This window comes from Halichoerus grypus, chromosome 1 (genome assembly GCF_964656455.1).
Source record: "Halichoerus grypus chromosome 1, mHalGry1.hap1.1, whole genome shotgun sequence".
Classification (NCBI taxonomy): Eukaryota; Metazoa; Chordata; class Mammalia; order Carnivora; family Phocidae; genus Halichoerus; species Halichoerus grypus.
Window position 1 is genome coordinate 132,067,408 of NC_135712.1, and position 25,046 is coordinate 132,092,453.

Consider the following 25,046-nt stretch of genomic DNA (forward strand, 5'->3'; position numbering starts at 1 on the left):
GGTCTCCCCGGGAGAGGGACGGAGCGGGAACAAAGGGGTCTTTGTTCACTGGCTCCTGGGGGTGGGAGTCGCGCTCGCGCGCGTTTCCTTGCGCCCCTTGGAAACCGGGAGGCTCAGCGCCACCCGGCCTCGCCCTGCAGCGAGCGCCGTCCTCCACGACCCCAGCGCCTGAGGTCAGGGCGCGGCGCCCCGGGCCACTGCGGGCTCCTCCCGGGCGGGCGGGGTGGGGGGCGAGGCGGCGCTCGGCGGGCTCTGCCGCCCGCGGAGGGACGGTGGGGGGGTTTCGGCAGCTGGCGGAGGTGGAGGGGGCGGGAGAGGGAGCCTGCGCCGGGCTGAGCCTGGAGGTGCGGGGCGGGCTCGCCGAGCGCTCGCCGGGAGGCTCCAGCCAGAGCAGCGGCGGCTGGAACGCGCTCCCTCGCTCCTTCCATCCTCCTCCCCCTGATCGGCCCCAGCACCACGCCAGGTCCCCGTCCGCTGCCGTCAGCACGCTCCCCTTCTCGCTTCTTGGCGCTTTCCTCTTGAGCCATCCTTCCGGACAAACTTTGATGGAGAATTTCACACCACGCTGGAAAAATGCCGGTTATGAAAGGATTACTGGCGCCCCAGAACACCTTCCTCGACACCATCGCCACCCGTTTTGACGGAACACGTAAGTCTTGCACTTCGACGAGTTGTATGGTATTTTCCGAGAATGATTTTTCACGTATAAATTACTTTCTCTCCCACCTTTTTTCCACCAGCGGAGTGAAATTCTTTCCGTTTTTGCAAAGGTGTCTTTTGTGCGGAGAAATTTCCTTCCACCCAAGGTTCGGTGTAGTATTAACACTTTGGATTGGTGTAGTTGGCCCCCTTGACTTCCTGGGTTTGTGAGAGCTAGAAAAGAGCCTGAAGGAAGACTGACGCCCGTGTTCAATGTGGGACCTGTATTTTGGTACCTCTTTATGAAATTGTGTTTTTTTAGATTAATTTTATGAGGTGAAAGTAGGAATGTCCATGTTAGTGAATTGCCACCTTATCTTTCTAGAGTTTCAAGGCTGTCTAGATTATAGGGTGAGTTTGGAATATTATGCTTCCATGGAGCATCATTCCTTGAGGTCTTTCGGATAGGCATGATTCCCTATCAGAGCTTAAGAAATGCAAACTAGAACCAGGATTGCCAAGTGTGAGCTTCCTGTATAATTCTAAGCGTTCCGAGTTTGTCAGAATCTTGATTCCTGCTTTTAAGCTAGAAGAGCGTACCTGGGAGGAGCTGGGCAATATAAAGGCTGATCTGATCATATGAGAAAGTTTGGACATATTTTTTTGAGGGCGAGTATTATTGGACTTTTAGCTTGTTTCAGCTATAGTTGAAAACAAGGATATGGTGTTGTGTGGATGCTGGGAGATTGTTCGTAATCACCTGCAAGTTGTTCTCTTTCAGGACCACGGTCAGGTCCCCGTTCCGTCCCAGGCTTCTCAGGCTTGCTTTAGAGCCCGTTGGTCTTTCCAACAGGCTTAGGAGCCGGTACTTTCACCACTAACAAATGCTCTCAGTTGGTTTCACTATGAACATCCCCACCTTCCTCCTAGCTTATGTTGCTTCTGTGTGCTATCTTTCCTTTTTCTGCCTCTTACACAAAACTCAGGAACTCATTCTAAAGGCTTTTCTGTGGTTCAAGTATAATTATTTTTTACTATGATGGTGTATTTCATGGAGCTGACATGAGAGAACACATCTAATTCTATTTCCACTCCAGTAGTCTATATACACATTCCTATTACAGTGGGAAGAAAGTCCTGGGCTTTGTGCTTTAGGAATAGTTGGAAAAGTTTACATGGGAGGGAAATGAAGAATTTACTTGATTTTGTTCAATTTTTATTTTTGATGTCCGCCCTACTCAGGGTAAAAGGTGTGGATATTCTTACAGTGTTTTTAACTTTTGCTTTAGCCATTCTCTCCCCTTTTGTATTCTACATGTGTCAGACAGTATTGGTGAAGTGCCGTGTAATGTGTCTTCTTTGGATAATAAGAGAAAATCTTGTAATAAAACTTATAGTCCCTGCCATTGTCATTACCTCCACCACCCGAACAGCACATAAAATCACCACTGCTTTCTTTAGCCATGTGTGAATGTGGGTACTACTAATTATTACCTTAGAAACTGATAAGTTTCATGTGTATGTTTCTTCTTGAAGTTGCAAATTTAAACCCCAAAAGCTCTCAACATGGATCCCAAAAAGCCTCTACTGAAAATGAGGTTATTGGTAAATGGTAGTTGCTCATCTCATTGTCATTTAAAGTTGAATGGAATGCAAAGTGTAGTGAATCATCCAAGGATAGCTCTGAGAATTACTGCAGCAATATATTCAGATATCAGTTACTAATGAGAGGGGCTTTGGATCATCAGAATGAGATACCTTTGTCTCCTTATGTCACTGTAACATTTGATGAGCAGAGGGCATGTAGATGGGTGTACTAGTAGCTCCTTAAAAAAAAAACAAACTAAGCATTAATGCTAATAAAATGGAAGATTAGACATTTTAAATTCTTATTTGGGAAGACCATCATTACCTACCAGCATTTAGAAAACAAAAACAAAAAATAAAAACTAAAACCTAAAAGTGTTGGAGAATATGCTTGGTCTGTGCTCCACAGGGTTTGGGGGATTTCTGTAGGGAACCACTTTGTATGAAATCAGTCTGAAAATCAGTGAAACAAATTGCAAAATGAGGAGTAACATAAAGGTTTACTTTGGCGAGACTTTTGTTGTTGTTGTTGTTTACAACATCTAATGAATATCCCTTGCCCCAACACACCCTCTCCAGGAAAGAAGATTGTATTTTCTCATTTACTTCTTTTTTGAATTGCAGGATGACTTGAATAATCTGAAACTTAAAAAATACTTTAAAGAAATTTTTAACCTCAAATTTTGCTGTATCTAGAATCATGGGCGTACCATTTCCCTGGCTAAGTATTTTATCTTATTGTGCTACCTTTTCTGTGGTGACAAAATTTTAAGTATAATTAGTTCCCTGAAACTCTTCCTATGATCATCCTGCTTTCTTTTGTTTTTTTTACAGTATTAATTTCTTGTGCAAGACAGAACTATTTGCAAGTTTTAAATTTCCCAAATTGCTACCTGCCCAAATAAAAACTCTATAGAAAGTAAATGATGTTATTATACTCAAAATGTAATATGTTTACTTGGTACATTGCCTTATTTGTTAGGTATACTTTATAGTCATCTTAGTTTCTTATTTTATTTTATATTGGGTAATCCTGATGAAAAAATAAGAGAACAAACAGTAGCCCTGGCAAACCACCTTGCTAACTTAACCACCATGCAATATTATTAGCCTTACTGACTTAATACTGTAATGGAAAATAATAAAACTTAAAACATCACTCAAAATTTCTCCCAGGGGAAAAAATAAATATATAACAATAAAGGCTAATAACATGATCTTACTAATTTATCAGTTGAAATATTATCACAGGATAACATAAAAGAAGTTAATATATTTTATCACCTGGTGACACTTTATTGTTTTATATAATAGTTATTCCTTTTAATATTTAAGAAGTGAGCTTGTTGTCAGGATTGAAAGACAATCGTGGACAATTAATTAGAATTTTTTCTCATATCCAATATAATTTTTAAAAACTATTGGAAAATATAAATCTTTTTATATAAAACTACCCTAAAATACATTTACTTCTGAAATATGTTCTCCTGGTTTATGTTTAATTGAAGTGCAGTGAGACTGAGAAAAACTAAGAACCTTGCAAACATTGAATATGTATGCCCTATTTAGGACAAAAAAGTAATGCCAATGAATTTTTTTTAACTCATTACATGTAGCCACAGTTCTCACTGGAGACACTCTAAGACAGACCACACACACACACACACACACACACACACACACACACACACACACACTAAGTGTTAACATCATGATCTGTATCTAGTTCACTTTTCCTACCTACATGTTTTTTTTTAAATATCTTTAATGTATTAAAAAAAAAACTTTTCTGAGCAGACTTTTGTGTTAAGCACATGAATATTAATCTGGACAAAGAGAAAGTATAGTAGAGAACACATAAGTACATATTTTAAAAAATAGTTTTTCGGGCAAATATTTGTCATGGGTACCATTTGAGAAAAACACATTTCTTTCATATTTTTTTGAGGATATAAAACTTTCAGAGGGAAGTGTCCAATTTCAAACATAATGGTAAATTAGCCTACATTTTCATAGCTGTATATTTGCCTACATTTTCCAGTCATATCAAAATTTGGCCAGAATACTTCTCCTTTGGGGTTAGTGAGACAAGATGTAAGCTTTAAAGAAGTTTGTAGCCTAGTGGACTCTATCAAGGAGATTCCAGTCAAAATACTCAGAATAACAGTAGTTTAGAAACTCATTCATATTTGCATATATTTTATGTACTCTTGTATAGCCTGTTTAAAATGGTCCAAGGAAATTTGTTAAAATTGAAATACTTCCTTTACAGAGGTAACTGCAGTGGTTTTTCTTTTCATCTTTCCTTTTTTCCCATCTTTCCTTTCATGCTTTCATCAAGGAACATAGAGCTCTTAACATCACAATCATAGAGAGAAGGGTAATGAACCTAGTGCTGTAGGAACGGGGAAGAATATGGTGGGACAGTGGAGATCTTCCTAAGTCTATGCTGGATTATAGTTTGGAGAATACCAGCAAAGGCATTTAGCCAGTAAAAAAGAATGAACTCCATTATGTATGGGTCTGTCTATAAAAGGCTATTACATGAAAATATTCAAGGAAATAGCTAGCATTCTAGAAATATCTCTCCCCAAATAGAAGTTTATAAAGACTCTTTAAAAAAAGTTTTTTTTATGCTAGTTATAGTCTTTTATCCTTATTCTTTATGTTTAAGGAGATAATTCTTTATTAGTTTTCTTTTCCTGTGTAGTAAATTACCACAAACTTCGTGGCTTATTATCTCACATTTTCTATAGGCCAGACATTGAGGCAAGGACTTTAGGTGGGTCTTCTGCTCAGGGTCTCACAAGGCTGCAAACAAGTCCTTAGCTGGGGCTATGGTCTTTGCTGAGGCTTGAGGCCCTCTTCCAAGGTCATGTAGTTGTTAGCAGAATTTAATTCCTTGCGGTTTTATGAATGAGGTCTCTGTTGTCTTGCTAACTGTCAGTCAGGCACTTTTTCTCAGCAACTAGCAGCTGTCCTCAGGATGTTGCCACATGTCCTCTCCTATAGGCCCTCTCAGAACCCAACAGTTTGCTTCTTCCTGAGCAGGAGGGCCTCTCTTTTAAGAGTTTGCCTAAGTCAGGCCCACCCAGGATAATCTCCATTTTTATTAACTCACAGTCAACTGATTATGGATCTTAATCAGATCTCTAAAATCATCTGTTCTGCCCACACTCAAGAGAAAGGGATTTCCATCTCTTTCTCATGCCTCTGCCATGTTTCAGATTTAAGTAACTCCCCACTATGCACTCTTGCATTGAGATTGGCTGTGTTCAAGTAAATAATGTTCTTTATTTAAATTTCATTCTAGGTTTACTGAAAATTCGAAAGGAAGAGAGAGAAAGGGAAAGGGAGAAAGAAGAGAGAAGAAAGAAGAGGGAGGATGGGAGGAGGGAATTATTTATTCTCATTCTTTAACTGTGTAGATGAATTCTTTAGCCTGCAAAAGATTTATCACAGCAGTTCTCATAACTTCCATGCAATGAACAGTGTTTGATTTATAAGAATTGGATTTATCAGACCTACATTTCTTGTGATGAGTAAAATACACAAATAATAAGAAAAGTTTTATTATATAGTCTTTAAAATATTAGATAATTTTGTTTTGACGTCATTATATATAGGAAAATTGATAGCTAATATGTTAAAAAAGGAAGTTATGCTCATAATATATTTTTCCTAGGCTCTGGCTTTTAGTATCACTTGCAGACCAAAGGCCATGGCATGAACCCTCTTCTGGCATGAGAAACCCATGGAAGGTCCTGAGTTACTAGTTTCTGGGATATCCTAGACCCAACGTACTTCTAGAATGATACAGTCCCTCTGATGAAATCTTTACTTTATTCATCAATAACCAATCAATCATTTCTTCAACAATATTTAATCAACACTGACTATATACAAAGCCATTATGCTAGGCTCTTTGGAATAAATCAGGCTTGCCCTTCTCTCAAAGAACATGATAAATATATGCAAAAACTACTGTAGTATAGGTTGGAAAGAGATAAGAATATTCAGGAGATATAGGCAAAGGGCTGTACACATCTGGACGAGGGAGGAATAATTTCTGTGGGTGAATGATCTGGGAGGGTTTTATATCATGAATGGCTTCTGGGTGGGAATGATTGGCTCATATATGATAAGGGCAAAGACGATACTCTGTTTACTCGGCTAATTTGTGTAGCATTGTCATTAAAGCTAAAAGGGGGGCGTCTTTAAGTATTTTAGAGGATGTGCATGGCAAAAGGTAGAGGCAAGAGGAGAATGGAAAGTCAATTAGGCCAGACATAGAATGTCTTTAAAGTCAGAGTACTTTGTCTTAGTAAGCCATTGAAGGTGGTAGGTTCACATCTTGGTAAGAGAGTACAGTGCCATCTGTGCCTGGTGTAAAAGTTCCCAACATTTCCATATTCCACAGGCTGACGTGTAATGCAGGAGAAATGTCCACCTTGACACCTGAGAAGTTTCTTCTTACTATCTCTTCTAAAAATGCTTTTACACTTCGACAAGGGTCCCAGAGAATGCAGTGGATTGATGTGTTCTTCATTTTTTACAAATGTCTGCTTTGCCTAGGAAGCTAATTTTTTTAAAATATTATTTATTTATTTATTTATTTGACGGAGAGAGACCCAGCAAGAGGGGGAACACAAGCAGGGCGAGTGGGAGAGGGAGAAGCAGGCTTCCTCCTGAGCAGGGAGCCCGATGCGGGGCTTGATCCCAGGACCCTAGGATCATGACCTGAACCGAAGGCAGACGCTTAACGACTGAGCCACCCAGGCGCCCCAGGGAGCTAACTTTCATCTCTTAGGAAAGGGAGAGACTGATTTCTGACTGCATAGCTGAGTACTCTTCTCCTCCAGGGCTGTGTTATACTATAAAATTGTGCCTGTGGAGAAGAAAAAGAATTGAGGGTGTGCTAGCATTCAGTCCTAGTGAAGTCGATTGGAGAAATGCCAACAGGAAAAGGTACAACCTCTCTGCAGCAAGTGCTGCAGAGATAGTAGGGTTCACCCTGGCAATGTACATTTGTTGAGATAGTCTAAATACTGTTTTAAATCCATTTTGGTTTAGCAGAGCCTACAAACAAAAAAGATGAGACTTCAACTTGACCTATGACATAGTTCATATTTAGCAACTAGAGCAGTTGAAGAGCTTTCTCAGTAATTTAAACAGTCAAATACAGTTCTTGGCTTATAAATTGCCTGGAAGTTGTATTTTGGTTTTCCTTTATAGCCGTTAATACAACTATCTATCTCCCTTAAACCCTTCAAAATTCACATGTCCCCAAATGAACTAATAATCTTTCCTAGCCTATGAAACCTATTTGTCTTCTTAGGTTTTCTGGCTCCATTATTGGCATCACCACCCACCCATTTCTCCAAGCTAGAAATCTGAGTCGCCCTCGACTGCCCACACATCTAATTGGTTATCAAATCTTTGAGATTTTCCTTTAGAAATGCCCTAATCTGGCTCCTCACCTCCTGTTCATTGTTTCTTCTTTAGTTTGGATCTTCTGTTTTGTATCTACACAGTTGTAAACTTACTCTCACTGGATTCCTGAGGCCATTGGCCTTTATCCTGCTTACTCCCCACCCTTCAGCCTACATTGTCCCTAGAGTGATTTCGGATAAAAGCATTATGATTTAATCATTTAACTCCCCTATTTAAAGCCACCCATCAGCTCCCTGCTACCTCTTGGAGAATGTCCAAAGTCCTTAGTGTCATATGACCCCAAGATGATTCTGCAGAATCTTTTCAAACCATTGTGTCCCAGGCTACAGACATATTCACCCTGAATCCCCTGCTCATTCTTGTCTCTGGGCCTCTGCCAGTCACTTGAAGAGCAAGATCCTTTATTTCCTTCAAGACGCATCCTGAGGGTTGCCTTGTATCTAAACTTTTTCAATGATGCTTCAAGTTGAGTTGGGTGCCATTTGTTCTCTGCCTCCACATTACCTTGCCCCTCCTCACCTGTGTTCTGATTACATGCTTTCAGATTTCAGCACTCAATTCCTTTCAAGCCCTGACTGTGTCTTTATTCTTTTGTATCCTCCTTGCTCAGACTTATGCTTGGAACAAAGTCATTGCTCAATAAGTGATTCTTTGCGTAAAAGAATTGCAAACTCCTTGAAGGCTAGGGTTGTGTAGTAATTGTCTTTATTTCCCTTTGGTGCTAACTGGTTTTCCTTTTATTCAGTATAATGTTGTTTAACTTTAGTTTTGAAACGTAATTCTAGACTGGCTTCCAGTACCTCATTTTCACATGGTTCAAGTACTAATTTATTTTATTAAAGTTTAACGATAATAGTGACTACCATTTGGGGCATGTCTACATATACTCTGTATACCATGCTGGTGCTTTATTTGTTCCTACCACAGCCCAACAGCCCAGCGAGGGGGAAGGCAGCTCCCCTTTTTGTTACAGACGACAAAACTTAAGCTCAGCATTTTTGTATGTTATCACACTAGCCTGTGATTTTTCTACTATAGCCTGTGATTTTTCTACTATATCACACTGCCTTTAAAGTGTGTTTTTTATAGCAAGTATAAACAAACTAGGGCAATCTGTGGTATCATTTCTAGTTTCTAACTCTTGCAAAAAGGAATTTCTGCTTTAAAGTTTTTAGCCACTTCTAGTATATATGCTGTTTTTTTTTCTTTTGATATATTATGCTTTAAGTACTTGTCACTTAAAGAATGTTTTTAGATTGGTATTTAAGACTCATATCTGGAACTACTTAATGCATTCACTGTGCAAAGCAGTTTTGCTCATCAAAGAATATCTACTGTCCTTTGGTGCTTAGAATTTGCTGATTTTAGAACTTGTGATTCTTTTATTGTCAGGCTAATCTCTCTATAGAAGTATTCTAATTCTCATAGCTATTATAGTGACATCATTTTGTGTTTTTACCTTGTTAGCATCTTACCCAAGAAATTCTTCTACCTATTTTGAGTCTGCTTTTATTGGGAGAAATATATTCTCCACTGTCAGGTTTTGTTGACATCTTTCAACAGAGATTATTTACCTTTCCTCCACAATGACTTCACAGGAAGAAATAAGGGTACCTAGCTCTCCAAATTGCAAATATAATCTAAAGCTCTTTTTTTTCATGTTTTCTTTTGCTTTGTTAAGTCTTTTGGATAGGCTTCCTTATTGTACTTGTCAGTCCAAATGAGTTTCTCATTCTAGTTATTGAACTAGAAGGAACTGAGACCAGAGCACTTATCAGTCTTTCCATGTTTTGTTTGACTTCCTAGAAAGAAGGATCCACATAAGAAGTTCACATGTTATCGAAATACCAAACACCCAGTTTGACAAGTAGACTTGTCCTTAATTGTGGTGTTCTGGTTATTTCTTCAATGGAGAGAATGATGTAGAAGATAAAAGTGGGCATATTTTTGACCTTCACACCTAAATAAATGTTTCTGCTATGATTCTATAAATGGTGGGAAAGAATGCATGTTTTGGGACTGCAACTTTTGTATTGTATTAATTTGCTACATCTTTGGTTAGCTTACATTTCAGTCATCTGAAAATGAGCTTGCTACTCTCTCTCAAACAATATGTGGATTCAGGCTTTAGGATATATAGAATTAATAATCATTGAGGGCTCTTGTCCATCTGTACAGTGCTCCATATCGTGTAGTGTATTTTTGGTTCAAAGAAACCAAAAGTTATAAGATTATTTGAAAGATAGTATTAGTAGCTAATATTTGCATAACATTTCAGTATATTCATTTTTTTAATCCCATCACTTGAATTACTTTTGAATTTAAGATAAAAAGTGGCTTCCTATTTTAATTTTAAATGTACATTTTTTTTCTGTAAGTGAAGTTCAGCATTGTTTAATATATTTAAGGTCTACTGAATTTCCTTTTCTGGACATTATTTGTCCATATTCATTGTCCTTTATTAATTGGATTATTGGTATTCTCTGGGAGTTTTTTTACATAGCAACAAAATTAATACATTTTTAAAAATTTTATTTATTTTTGCAAGAGAGAAAGAGAGAGTGAGAGAGAGCATGAGAGGGAGGGAAGGAGGGGCAGAGGGAGAAGCAGACATCCTGCTGAATGGGGAGCCCGATGCAGGGCTCGATCCCAGGACCCCGGGATCATGACCTGAGCTGAAGGCAGACACTCAACTGACTGAGCCACCCAGGTGCCCCCAAAATGAATATAATATTTATTAGTAAAGTGAATTGTATATGTTTTTGTTTCCAACTTTGGTTGGTCTTTTTATTTTTATATAGATGAATTAATCAGTTTTCCTTATTGTGTGTTTTGTGTCATACTTAGAGAGGTATTTTCTATACTAAACTTGTTTTTAAAATATATCCTATGTGCTTTACCATTTCATTTTGTATATTCAAATTTGTTCTCCTCCATTATTAAGTTCTGCAATTTGATCTATTGAATATGATGTAGGGATCAAAATTTATTCTTTTAGATGCCTATCCATTTTCCTGACATTATTCAATAATTCATCTTTTCTATGCTTGAGATGTCTAGTTTATCATTCTATATTCTGTATTCCTATGTGTGTATAGATAATATTCTATAATTCTATATGTACTTTTCTATTTTATGACTTTCAATCCTATTACATTCATCTGTCTTTTTCTTTATATTAGTATCACAGTTTTAATTATAGGAATTTTATGGTATGTGTTAAAACTCTATTTCACTATTTTTCCCAGAAACTTTTTACTTGACTAATCATACTTATTTAGAAGTCCCTATGAATTTAAGAACCAGATTATCTAGCTAAGAAAAGTTTGTTGGTATTTTTAATGTAATCTGTAGGAAACATGACATTTTTATGATGTCAAAAATTCGTATCTAAGAACTTGCTATGTGTTTCTATCATTTATATCTTTTTAGGGTTTCTCAATAAAGTTCTTGCACATTTCTTATTTATTTTATTCCTAGTTATTTCATCTTTGTAGTGTCTATGTAAAATGGAGTCTTTCGTTCCACCATTTTGTTTTTCTAATTCAGTTATGTTTGTTTATTTGAAGGTTATTGACTCCTATGTGTTATTATTATTTTTAACCAGCCAGCTTGCTGAGTTTCTACTATCCTTTGCAGTAATTTTTCAGTTGGTTTCTTGGGGTTTTCAGCTAAGAAATAATACTGTCTTCAAATAATAAAAATTTTTCTTGTTTGTTTCCAATTTTTACAACTCTTATGTTTTGTTCCCTTAATTTTTTCTATCATCTAATTGCTTTGGTTCATATTATAAACATTATAAATACTATTAAAAATGGTAGTGGTTAAGAAAATCCTTCCTGTTCCTGACTTTCAGTGGAAATTATTTTAGTGTTTTTCTAATAAGTATTTTCCTGGCTTTTAGTTTGAGAGATAGATATTTTATTATATATTTCTACTTTATTAAGAGACTTTGTTATATATCCCTATTTTATTACTCAATTTTATAAATTGGCTTTTCATCTATCTAAGCAATTCAGTGTTTCTTATTGAATCAATATAATAAATTCAATTGAACTATCCTTGCATTCTTTCAATAAAAGTTACTTGACTGTGTTACTGGATTCTACTTGTTAATGTTTATTTAGCATTTTTACACTGGAAACATACACACACACAAATCCACACACATACATATATGTGTATGTGCGTGTGTACAATATTGACATTAATTTTCTCTTTTAATATATGTGTATTACTGAATTTTGGTGGGGTACCCATACATCCATATTTGTGCTTATTAATGTAATCCCATTTAGTTTACTATTTGTACCAAATTTTTCATTTTTAATAAAGTATCAATATTAAACAATGCATTAAAATAAGTCAAAATGGGTTGGTAGATCTCCAGTTAATTCTTATAGGTTTTGACTATAGTCTTGTCTACTAATGTCTCAGGCATCTGTGTAGTGAAGATAGGTGTTACTTTAATGTGTATTTAAGTCTGAAAAATGCCAACAGTGATACATATCTCTTATGCCAACCTTTTCCAGGTACAAAATATTTAATAATATTCTGTGTATATACAGATTTATATAAACACACACACACACATACACACACATATATATCTTTTCCTAGGACAACATGTGCATTGTGTACAAAACAGTAGCACCAAGGCCTGTGAAATGTATGAAGCTACTAGGTCACACTATAGCGGAGTCAGTAGAAAACATAGGAAATTATCATTTGGGTATACAATGAAATTTAAATAGAATATATCCGTTTTTGATAGTTTTAAAAATTTTTGCAGTGAAACTTTTCTGGCATCAGTGATCTCACAAAAATGAAAAACGTGTTTAATGAAATACTGAATTCCCATTTCTTAAGAAAGTTGATGATGAGTGTATAACTGGAAGAAAATGTTGACATTTATATCTGTCATGGGTGCCCACATTGGGGCAGTATCACTGACCACTTTAAAATCAGAAGCAACACATCTGCTGAATAAGCATCACCATTTATGTAAAAATGAGTAGCTGAGGGGCACTTGGCTAGCTCAGTCGATTAAGTGTCTGACTCTTGATCTCAGCTCAGTTCTTGCTCTCAGGGTTGTGAGTTCAAGCCCATTGTTGGGCTCCACACTGGGCGTGGAGCCTACTTAAAATTAGTAGCTGATTTAACAAGACTATGTTTACAAATAATGATTCATTCTGCAGACAGTATCTTGGACATACTGCTCTGTGAATCATGATTTTTCACTTAGATCAAAGGATTGTCCTTCTAAATGAATTTCATTCATTTTTCTTCTTTTTTTGGTAGGGTTTATAATGGTATAATTTACATATAGTAAAATCACTCCATTTAAATGTATAGTTCAGGGGTACCTGGGTGGCTCAGTCGTTAAGCGTCTGCCTTCGGCTCAGGTCATGATCCCAGGGTCCTGGGATCGAGCCCTGCATTGGGCTCCCTGCTCGGCAGGAAGCCTGCTTCCCCCTCTCCCACTCCCCCTGCTTGTGTTCCCTTTCTCATTGTGTCTCTCTCCGTTAAATAAATAAAATCTTTCAAAAAATAATAATAAATGTATAGTTCTTTGAATTTGGAAAATGTATACAGTCATGTAACCACCAACACAATGAAGATTTAGAACAGTATTTTCACTCTCAAAGTTCAAATACCCTCCCACCACTTCCACTTCCTAGTGACAATTAATCTGTTTTCTATCCTTATGGTTTTGGTTTTCCTAGAATGTAATATTAATGATATTATATGATAAATTGTATTTTTTTTGGTCTGGCTTCTTTCACTTAGCATAATGCTTTTGCAATTTATATTTTTTGCATGTATCAGTAGTTTGATCTATTTTATTGTTGAAAATTTCATTCAGTTTTGATTTTGTTTTCTTAGACATATAAAAAAAGTGAAGCAACAATATTTAGTGTATTGTTTGAATAGTAGAAGAACTTAGCAAGTATTAATACCATCAGAGTTTTTGATGAAAATCAGTTAATTTTAATAATGCTTGAGTTTTGTATCTAATTCATGGATATAAGTAAAGCTTTTCAAAGTTTATTCTATAGAAGGTGAACCATACATTATTAAAAATGTCATTGTAAATTCAAGTAAATGGATCATTAATGATAAAGTTACTTAGTGGTGACGAGAAATGTAAATTTTGGCAAAGCATAGTGTCACAGTAAAAACAATGTTTATGAACTTAAAAAAATGTATGAAGCAGAAATGTGCTTGGACTTGGTGGTGGTGTATGTATAATTCATTTTTGTGTCAAAAAAACAATGATATTCTATCAATTACTAAGAAGCTGTAGTGGTCAAAATTGCCAAATATTTTTATATATGAGGAATTAGTTATAGTAGTTACACTACACGATATATGATGTTAAATGCAGAAAGATATTTGGCATGGCAGTGCATGGTTTCTCTTTTTACTGCCTCCATCAGTCAGAATTTTAAAATATTTGAGTCTTTGGTGGAGTCTTCCAGGTTTTCTACATACGGTATCTTGTCATCTGCAAATAGTGGAAGTTTGACTTCTTCCTTGCCAGTTTGGATGCCTTTTATTTCTTTTTGTTGTCTGATTGCTGAAGCTAAGACTTCCAGTACTGTGTTAAATAGTAATGGTGAGAGTAGACATCCTTGTCTTGTTCCTGACCCTAGGAGAAAGGCTTTCAGTTTTTCCCCATTAAGGAAGATATTAGCTGTGTGTCTTTCGTATATGTTGATGTATGTTCCATCTATCTTTACTTTGTTGAGGGTTTTTTTAAATCAAGGATGGATGCTATGTTTTGTCAAATGCTTTTTCTGCATCTATTGAGAGGATCACATGGTTCTTATCCTTTCTTTTATTAATGAGGTGTATCACATTGATTGATTTGTGAATATTGAACTACCCCAGAAGCCCAGGAATAAATCCCACTTGATTGTGGTGAATAATTCTTTTAATGTAGTGTTGGATTTGATTTGCTAGTATCTGGTTGAGAATTTTTGCTTCCATGTTCACCAGGGATATTTGCCTCTCATTCTTCTTTTTAGTGAGGTATTTGTCTGGTTTTGGCATCAAGGTAATGCTGGTTTCATAGAATGAGTTTGGAAGTTTCCCTTCCATTTCTATTTTTTGGAATAGTGTGAGAAGAATCGGTGTTAACGCTTATTTAAATGTCTGGTAGAATTTCCCTGGGAAGCCATCTGGCCCAGGGCTTTTGTTTGTTGGGAGATTTTTGATTACTGCTTCAATTTCTTTGCTCGTTATGGGTCTGTTCCAATTTTCTATTTCTTCCTGTTTCAGTTTTGGTCGTTTGTAAGTTTCTAGGAATTTGTCCATTTCTTCCAGATTGCCCAGTTTTTTGGCATATAATTTTTCATAGTATTCTTTTATAATTGTATTTCTATGGTGGTGGTGTGATCTCTCCTCTTTCATTCATGATTTTATCTATTTGGGTCCTTTCTTTTCTCTTTTTGGTAAGTCTGGCTAGGGGTTTATCACTTTTATTAGTTCTTTCAAAGAACCAGCTCTTAGTTTTGTTGATCTGTTCTACTTTTTTTAAATTTATTTGTTTCCATATCATTTTATTTCTGCTCCAATCTTTATTATTTCCCTTCATCTACTGGCTTTAGGCTTTATCTGCTGTTCCTTTTTTAGCTCCTTTGGGTGAAGGTTAGATTGTGTATTTGAGACTCCATCAAAAAATTGCTAGAACTGATACATGAATTGAGCAAAGTCACAGGATATAAAATCAATGTGCAGAAATCTTTTGCATTTCTATACACCAATAATGAAGCAGCAGAAAAAGAAATCAAGAAATTGATCCCATTTGCAACTGCACCAAAAACAATAAAATACCTAGGAATAAACACAACTAAAGAGGTAAAAGGTCTGTACTCTGAAAATTATAGAACACTTATGAAAGAAATTGAAGAGGACACAAAGAAATGGAAAAACATTCCATGTTTATGGAATGGAAGAACAAATATTGTTAAAATGTCTATTCTACCCAAAGCAATCTACACATTTAATGCAATCCCATCAAAATACTACCAGCATTTTTCACAGAGATAGAACAAACAATCCTAAAATTTGTATGGAACCACAAAAGACCCCGAACACCCAAGCATTCCTGAAAAAGAAAAACAGAATTGGAGGCATCACAGTTCCAAATTTCAAGCTCTATTACAAAGCTGTAGTCATCAAGACAGTATGGTACTGGCACAAAAACAGACACACAGATCAATGGAACAGAATAGAAAACCCAGAAATGGACCCACAACTAAAAGGTCAACTAATCTTTGACAAAGCAGGAAATGATATACAATGGAGAAAAGATAGTCTCTTCAAAAAATGGTGTTGGCAAAACTGGACAGCAACGTGCAAAAGAATGAAACCAGACCACTTTCTTACACCATACACAAAGTAAATTCAAAATGGATGAAAGACCTAAAGGTGAGACAGGAAACCATCAAAATCCTAGAGGATAACATGGGCAGAAACTTCTTTGACCTTGGCCTTAACAATTTATTAGACATGTCGCCAGAGGCAAGGGAAACAAAAACAAAAATGAACTGTTGGGGCTTCATTAAGGTAAAAAGCTTCTGCACAGTGAAGGAAACAATCAACAAAATTAAAAGGCCGCCCACAGAATTGGGAAGGTATTTGCAAAGGATGTATCTGATAAAGGGTTTAGTATCCAGAATGTATAAAGAATTTACCAACCTTAACACCCAAAAAACAAATAATTCAGTTAAGAAATGGGCAGAAGACATGAATAGACACTTTTCCAAAGAAGACATCCAGATGGCTAACAGACACATGAAAAGATGCTCAACATCACTCATCGTCAGGGAAATACAAATCAAAACCACAATGAGATACTGGATAAAATTAACAGCACAAGAAACAAGTGTTGGTAAGTACGTGGAGAAAAGGGGGCGCCTGGGTGGCTCAGTCGTTAAGCCTGTACCTTTAGCTCAGGTCATGATCTCAGGGTCCTGGGATCGAGCCCTGCATTGGGCTCTCTGCTCAGTGGTGAGTCTGCTTCTCCCTCTCCCTCTGTGATCTCTCTTGCTTTCACTCTCTCTCAAATAAATAAATAAAATTAAAAAAAAATAAAGATGTGGAGAAAAGGGAACACTCTTGCACTGTTGGGGGGAATGCAAACTGGTGCAGCCAGTCTGGAAAACAGTATGAAGTTTCCTCAAAAAGTTAAAAATAGAACTACCTAAGATTCAGCAATTGCACTACTAGGTATTTATTTACCCAGAGGATACAAAAATACAGATCTGAAGGGGTTCATGCACCCCAGTGTTTATAGCAGGATTATCAACAATAGCCAGAGACAAATGGAGAGAGACAAATGTCCGTTGACTGATAAATGGATAACGAAGTGGTATATATATACAATGGAATATTAACCAGCCATTAAAAAGAATGAAATCTTGCCATTTGCAATGACATGGGTGGAGCTAGAGTGTACTATGCTAAGGGTGGTAAGTCAGTCAGAGAAAGACAAATACCGTATGACTTCAGTCATATGTATAATTTAAGAAAGAAAACAGATGAACATATGGGAAGGGGGGAAAGAAAATAAAGGAGAGTGGGAAACAAACTAAAAGAGACTCTTAATGATAGAGAACAAACTGAGTGCTGCTGGAAGGGAGGTGGGTGGGGGGAAGGGATAATTGGGTGACAGGCATTAAGGAGGGCACTTGTGATGAGCACTGGGTGTTGTATGTAAGTGGTGAATCACTGAATTCTACTCCTGAAACCAATATTGCACTGTATGTTAACTAACTAAAATTTAAATAAAAATTATGAGAAAGACAAAAAGAAAAATAAAATATGAGTGCTTGAATACGTGCTTTGTAAATAATCTAAGTGTCCAAAAAAGTTATTAGTCTTTTCTAAATGAGCCTTTATTTTTTCTTTTCATTTTGTTTGAAACATTTGAAATTATTTAATCAGGGGCGCCTGGGTTGCTCAGTAGGTTAAGCATCTGTCTTTGGCTCAGGTCCTGATCTCAGGGTCCTGGCATCCAGCCTGCAAGGGGCTCCCTGCTCGGTGGGGAGTCCGCTTCTCCTGCTCCCTCTTCACCCCCCCAACCTCGTGCGTGCGCTCTCTCTTTTCTCGTCTCTCAAATGAATAAATAAAATCTTAAAAAAAAGAAAATATTTAATCAAATATTTAATAAACAGAGTACCAAAAACTTCATTTTAGTGGATAACAACTATTGTAAACAAAATTAAAAATAGAAATACATTGAAATGTATCTCTAGATGATCAAGGGAAAAAAATTAAACAATAAGAACTCAAACTATATACAAGATAATATTTGAAATTCTTTAATTTTCCTTTGGAATATTTCAACTTGAAAGACTCTTGATGTAGGTTGTATATTTAATTGGGTATGTTCAGGCTGAAACTGAATACAATTGAAAAGAACTGTGATTTTGTAGCACCAATATTTGGCAAAACACTAAAAAGAATCATAAAGACACCTTTTATTTATTTATTTTTTAAGTAGGCTCCATGCCCAAATGGGTCTTGAATTCACTTCTCTGAGACCAAGAGTCACATGCTTTATGGACTGAGCCAGCCAGGTGCCCCATAAGACACTTTTTATAAAAATTTTTGTATTATAGAAATATTTTTAAAAAATATTTACTCTGAATAGGGAAAATGAGAACCTATGAAGTTTTTATAATGAAATATTTACACTTTTAAATATAAAAGGTAGAATTGAAATATTCTCAATGAGGCCAAATTTTGGGGAAAAAATAGAATTGAGAATATCATGCATTTAGCAAAATTTGCATGTGCCTTACAAGGTATTTTAGCAACTACAAAGTATTTTTTCAATTAAAAATTTTTATGGTCTATAGTGAACAGTTAATTGAAGATGTCCACAATTTCAACTTTATTAACCAGAAAATGTACCATTGAGGAAAATTACAGGCAATTTTATGAAAAAAAAAATTAAAAGTAATAATACTATATATAGAGAAAAAGACATATTCTTTAAAATAATACCAACAACTTGGTGAAGGAGAGAGATATGGCTAAGTGCATGACTTAAGTATGTGAAAATATAATGAAAAGATCATTGTGCTTAGATAATTATTTTATTTTCTGGTAATACAAAAATACAGATATTGTTTTACAGAAATAGTGTGTTTCGAAATAGTGTGTTTCAAAATATCTTTGGAAAATAATTTATATGTTCATTAATGTAATTAAACCAGTCAAATATAAAAAACAAGTATTTTTAAAATTATATGATTTTATTCTTTTGTACCTATTTTCACTCTCAAAGGAGTCCCTGCATCATCTTTTGTTATGCTCACCTTATATCAAGATTTTCACAGCTCTTTGATATAGGGCTTCTTGGCCTACCCCAAGCTGCCAAATATAAATTTCCTTAAATTAGACTTTTTGTGTAATTTACTTTTTTAAAAAAAATTTTCTTTCTTTTTTTTGTAAGTAATCTCTACTCCCAACATGGGGCTTGAACTCACAACCCCGAGATCTAGAGTTGTATGCTGTACTGAGAGTGCCAGCCAGCCACCCCCACCCCCCTTTCATTTACTTTTGATATTATCTTCTAAGGTAGACTAACAGAATTTGGGGAAAAATTTATCCCACAATTTTGAATGTTAATATAAATATTAAGATAAATATTTAATGGTTTATATAATCTCTTTGGTATCTTGTTAATTTTAATATGACAGAAACCTTGCAATGGAAGTGACTCGAATCTTTATTGGCCTGTGATCACTTTAGATATTTGTATTGTCCTCACTTTAGAGACAAGGAGGCAGAGGACCCTAGAGGGGCTATTTATTTTTTCCCAAAGCTAGTACATGGGAGGGCTGGATTCTTACACTTGGCCCTTCAATTTCAAAACCCATGTTTTTCCTTTAGATTTACTCTGATTTTACTCTGAAAAGGGAAGAGGGAAGAGAATTGACATCTAATGAGCAACCATACGCCCAATGTTGTGTTTGGTATTTTCACCTACATTGGTTTATTTTATGTCTGCAACACTGCAAGTTAGATGTTTTTATTCCTATTCTATGGATAGGGAAATTGAAGCCCAGAAAAGTTGACTAAAGTGTCAAAAGTCACACACTTTATAAATAGTGAAGCAGGAGTTTATAGATACAGTTTTGACTATAGTAGTCTATGTCTAATAAAAAGAAAAAAATTGGAGCTAAAATGTAAAGCATTACATTTACATGATTAAGATCTTAACAGTCATGGTTGACTTCACATTGAGACACAAACCATTTTCATGCTTTTTAAGAACACACCATTATTATACAGGACTATTATCCTGGATTACCCAGGAATTTATCTCCCTTGTTAGAAAAAGTACCAAAAATCATTCTTCTTACCTGAGGGATCATGATCCACTGGTGTTAGAGATCACTTGAGAGCTATACCACAAGCCCAGAAGTCTGATGATATTATAACAGATTCTGAGTTTTCTGTAGAACAATGCCACACTAATTTGAATTTAAAAATACTTCTGGCCAATTAGTGGTTGCTTAGGAGTGGGAGTGGGGTAGAGAGAGGTGGAATTACCAAGGCATATGAGGAAACTATTGGGGGATGATGGGGACTTATCTACTGAAGGGACTATCTCAGGGCTGGCTGTTAACCTATCCTTCAGCTCCCTTAGGGACCTGGCATGTACCACCTGTCCTTCCTTGTTCCCCACACCATCCCTCCCCCATCTAGAGTAACTCTGAGATCACCTATTTTACACATTGAGCTTTGCATCAGCTTTCCTTTGAAGAATGAGTTCTGTGGCTGAAAACAAATTTTGAAAACATCAGAATTGGCACTTAAACATTATGTAATTGTAGCTGTCACTGTATGTGCTCCCCATTGCCACCTCACTGCCTGTTTAACCCCATCTTTATGGGACCCGTTGTTTCCTTCTACATGGATGAAATCTAGGTCAAGGTCTGTGACACTTTGGGTTCAAATTAGGTAATGAAAAGATCTTTCAGTTACTATAGTTTCAGTTAATAAAGATCCAGTGCAATATATAGTCACAATTTTCATCTTCTTTGAAAGGACAGTTCTTCCCTCACCCAACATAGGTCCATCTTGGTCTGGTTACCTATGGTAGGAAAGTTCCCGACTTTTGAGATTCTCCACCTCCTCCCCCATTCATTAGGCTGCCTTGGGTTCTTCCAGGGTTGAACCTGGAAGAGAGAGGAGAGATGTGGGACAGAAAAGTTCTTTGTTGACAAATATTATTGAAAGCTGCCATTGGCATTTTGGAACAAACCTGGTGTTCATTTGATATGTACTACTCTAGCCAAATTGGTAGAAGCCATGTTGATTGATTTTATTAGAAGCCTTGTTTTGATTGTTTGGTAGATGTGCCATCTGATTATTAAATCTTTGGAATATGACATGTGTTTTGGGGGCATAGTTCTCTTACTGGGCACTTTCTTCGGTTCTTAAAACCTCTTTACACACACACACACACACACACATGCGCACGCACGTGCATACACACACACACACACACACACACACACACACACACACACACAGCACATCCCAAGGGATTTGTCACCTGCTGTTTCCTTGACTTGAATGATTACATTTGTCTCTAGCTTAAGACTCTTCCGTCAACCTCAAGACACTCAGGGTACACCTCCATCTTCTTAGGGGCTCGCTTCAGACCTACAAGGGTCCCTCTTGTACAGGATCTTTGATAACCCCATGCTGGCTCTCTTGTGGTCCTGGATTGAATCCATGGAACCCACAGGGAACACCTTCATGTTCTTTGCAGGTCATGTTCAATATAGAAATCTTTCACTGTTCCAGCAACACAGCTGGCCAGCCACTATCTCTCACTTTTTAAATTGTTTTTCCCAAATTTCTAGAGAATACTCTATGTTACTGAAGGGCCATTTCCTGGGCTTGAGGTAAAAGCCAAGCCCTTCTATCTCTTGAAACCTCTTCGTAGTCTCCCAAACCCCACTGTTTGATAACCTCAGTGTGGATGAAGGGTTAAGAGTGTGCACAACTGGTTTTTGTTAACCTCATTTAAAATTCTGTGTGTAGTTTTCTTACCTCCTTTTAGAATGTGGAGACATTAACACCTAATGTTTTAGGACCTCCACAGAAATGGGAAGTGATATGGGTACATTTTATTATCCTGTTGTATAACAAAGATACCTAGCATATACTTGGCCTTCAATAAATGGATAGCTTCAGCTAAAGTGAATTGATGGATGCTTTCAGGAGTCAGAAAATACTCTCCTGATGACTGAAAGATTGTTTATACACATCCCTTGTTTTCTTGTCAAAGAATTTCAACACAAATGTTTATGTTTTATGTTATGTTGGTGGAAAGTATTCATAAATACTTGATTACAAAGCCACACATATTATCTCATTTATTTTTTACAAATACCAGACTAGTTTGGGAAGGAAGTAGATATATTTCTACTTGAGATCCATGGAGGAGATTCATATCCATGTGTTCCAACCTTATGTCTCACATCCTTTCCTTATATCACCTTATGTTAATATTTTATTCTATCAATTTTTTGTGACGTGTTGAAAGAAATGGCATCATTTTTATTTTACAGATATGGATATTGAAGAGAAAAAGCATCTTCTCTTAGGTAAAGTTCATGTGTAGTACCCTTACCTTCCTGTTTCTTTGTTTCCCTTCTTTATTAGTTCCCCAAGCTCTTTCCCTGACACACACACTCACACACGCACATGCACACACACACAACTATTTATAATTTAGTATTACTTCATTTAAATGATAATTGTCCCCAAAGTATCATATCTTACATGTCATAGTGTCTCAGGCTTAAAGAATTAACATTTTTCAATATCAAAGTTAGATAGGGAAAAGATTTGGGGAATATTGTGAAACTGATCACGTTTCCTCCATGCCCAGGCTTCAGGGTGCTCAAAGTTGAATATTTAGCCTTCCTGTAGCATTTGTACAGATTCTTGTGACATATATTTTAAGTAAAAATAACATTCTTGGCTACATAGTCTCTTTCTTATTTCTACTTGTTCTAATTTCTTCACTTATTTATTTATTTCAATAAATTATATATATTTTTGTGAGCCACATAAATAATTTCTTTTTTGGAACATTTCATCATATAAATAAACCTAAGTTTTAAGAAAACTTGGTTTTTGACTTTCTGAGAAACTTCCTCACTGGTTTAGAGTTTTCTAGGTTAAATTAGATCCCTTGGAGGATACAGCTCATATTTTTTGTTCCTATTCATTCATTTCTATATATCTTCTTATTTTTCAGTGACTAGAGGGGAAATAACAGGAAAAAAATGAATGATTCCTGCTGGCAATATATTTTTCAACTTGTCATTTTTTAAGAGGTGATGCAAATGATAGAGATACACGGCTTTTCTTCAGTGCTTTTTCAGTATTCAAGTAGATACTCAGTAGTGACATATCTCCTACTCTGATTCCTAAACTCACTTCAGTGATTTCATATATACTTTTAAATTAGTGTCTGTGGTGTTTTTTTTTAAGTCAGTAAGGAAACGTGTTAATTGCTTCCATTGCTGAGTTTACAGATAAAATGAGAAATATCCCATTAACTCAGAGTGAGATTTGACTCTGAGTTGCCTATGTAAAGTGAGAAGCTGAGATGGTTTTGAAATCTAGAATAACTTACAGGTAAGTGTGCCATGCTGGTGTGTTGGTGTTGGTTAGCTGATTGAGTTTTCTCTGCTCATTCAGTTGTGAAGGATCTTCATGCTGGATGTGTATGAGAACTTGACAATGTTTGCACTCAAAGTGTAGCAGTAGAGTAATCTCATCTGAGTAGAGTCAGGTAAGAGGAAGTGGGAAAGGCTTCTGATCCTTGTAGTTGCTGTCCGTCAATGAGTTTTCCAGGTAAACATATGTCTCTTTTTTTTCTGATATTTTTTACTTTACAGTAATGGGAGTACTTTGACTATCTTCTTGGGTTGGGCAAAGTTACAAAAGAGTAATATTATTGTAAATCATGTTGCTAATCTATGTACTAACCTAGATTATCGTAACAAAATTTTTATTTGACACTATCGCTTAGAGAATGATATAGCCTTGTTCATACTTATTATGGTATTACTTTATTATTATATTGTTACTTATATACTTGTTTCCAACACAAGTGTGCATACTCCTTAGAGGTATCTCTTTTTTTAATTTAAAAAAAATTTTAAAGGTTTTTAAAATTTATTTATTTGACAGAGAACGAGAAAGCTCAAGCAGGGGGAGGGGCAGAGGGAGAAGGAGAAGCAGGTTCCCTGCTCAGCAGGTAGTCCAATGCCAGGTTCAATCCCAGGACCCATCCCAGGACCCTGAGATCATGACCTGAACCGAAGGCAGATGCTTAACCGACTGAGCCACCCAAGCCCCGAGTTATCCCTTTTTTATGATTATCTCTCTTTGGTCTTGCAAAGTGCCAAAAACACAGTAGATATACAAAAAATTTTTACTGAAAGTTTCAACCTGATAAATGTGAAACAAGACTTAAAGGAAGTGTTTTTCTTTCAACTACCTAGGTTTTTCAAAATTCCTTGATCACTTATATTCAGGGATCATTATTGTTGTCATCATCATTGTGTCATTATACCTGCCATTTATTGATATATTATTAAGTATGAGTCTGTCTACTCAGCATTTTTTATACATAAGCTCATTTAATTCACAGAATGATCTTACGTGGTATTAACCACATTTCCATTTCACAAATGAAGAAATTGAAGTATGGAGAAGTTGGGCAATTTGTCCAAGTGTTGCTCTGCAAAAGTAGCAGAATCAAGATGCAAACTCAGGTCTGAGCCACTGTGTGGTTCGGTAGAAGGCACCACCCTCCCCTCAAATTTCTGATTGCATAATATGTTTTTTGTTTGTTTGTTTCTTAAATCCTCTCATTCCATCCCCTGCTATTTGCTTAGTTACTTCCTCCTTTCAATATATAAAGGAAAAGAAAGTTGTCTGAGTTAGGTTAACTGACGGAGTAAAGATAACAGATCTATCTTTATAGGTTAACAAACCTAGGAGATTCATTTCCTTCTAAGTAGTTCTCAACCCTGGCTGCAAAACTGAATTGCCTCGTGAGCAGCTGAAAGCTGCAGATCACCAGGCTCTGTCCCAGAGCTGCTGAATCAGTATCTCTGATTCAGGAGGGACCCAGGCGTCTGATTAAAAAGAAACAGATGCCATGGTGTGTTTCTTATGTGCAGCTGGGGTGGAAAATCATGGTTTGGCTTTATGAGATGGGGGCTTTGAAATTCTTGCAGTCTGAGCAATGGACCATCAATATGAGTGGTGTTGCCTTGAGAAATAGATGCCTGGACAGCTCCCAGGTT

General features: G+C 36.4%; 1 protein-coding gene across 2 annotated transcripts in view; it reads left to right on the forward strand.

The window, feature by feature from the left end:
- The first annotated feature begins 357 nt into the window (after positions 1 to 357).
- KCNH8 (potassium voltage-gated channel subfamily H member 8) overlaps positions 358 to 25,046 on the forward strand; it is a 369,992-nt gene continuing 345,303 nt past the window's right edge. For both annotated transcript variants that reach the window (XM_078072240.1, XM_036099185.2), the window contains exon 1: positions 358 to 649. In XM_078072240.1, the coding sequence (XP_077928366.1) occupies positions 574 to 649 (76 nt within the window). In that variant the 5' untranslated portion in view covers positions 358 to 573. The remainder of the gene's footprint in view (positions 650 to 25,046) is intronic.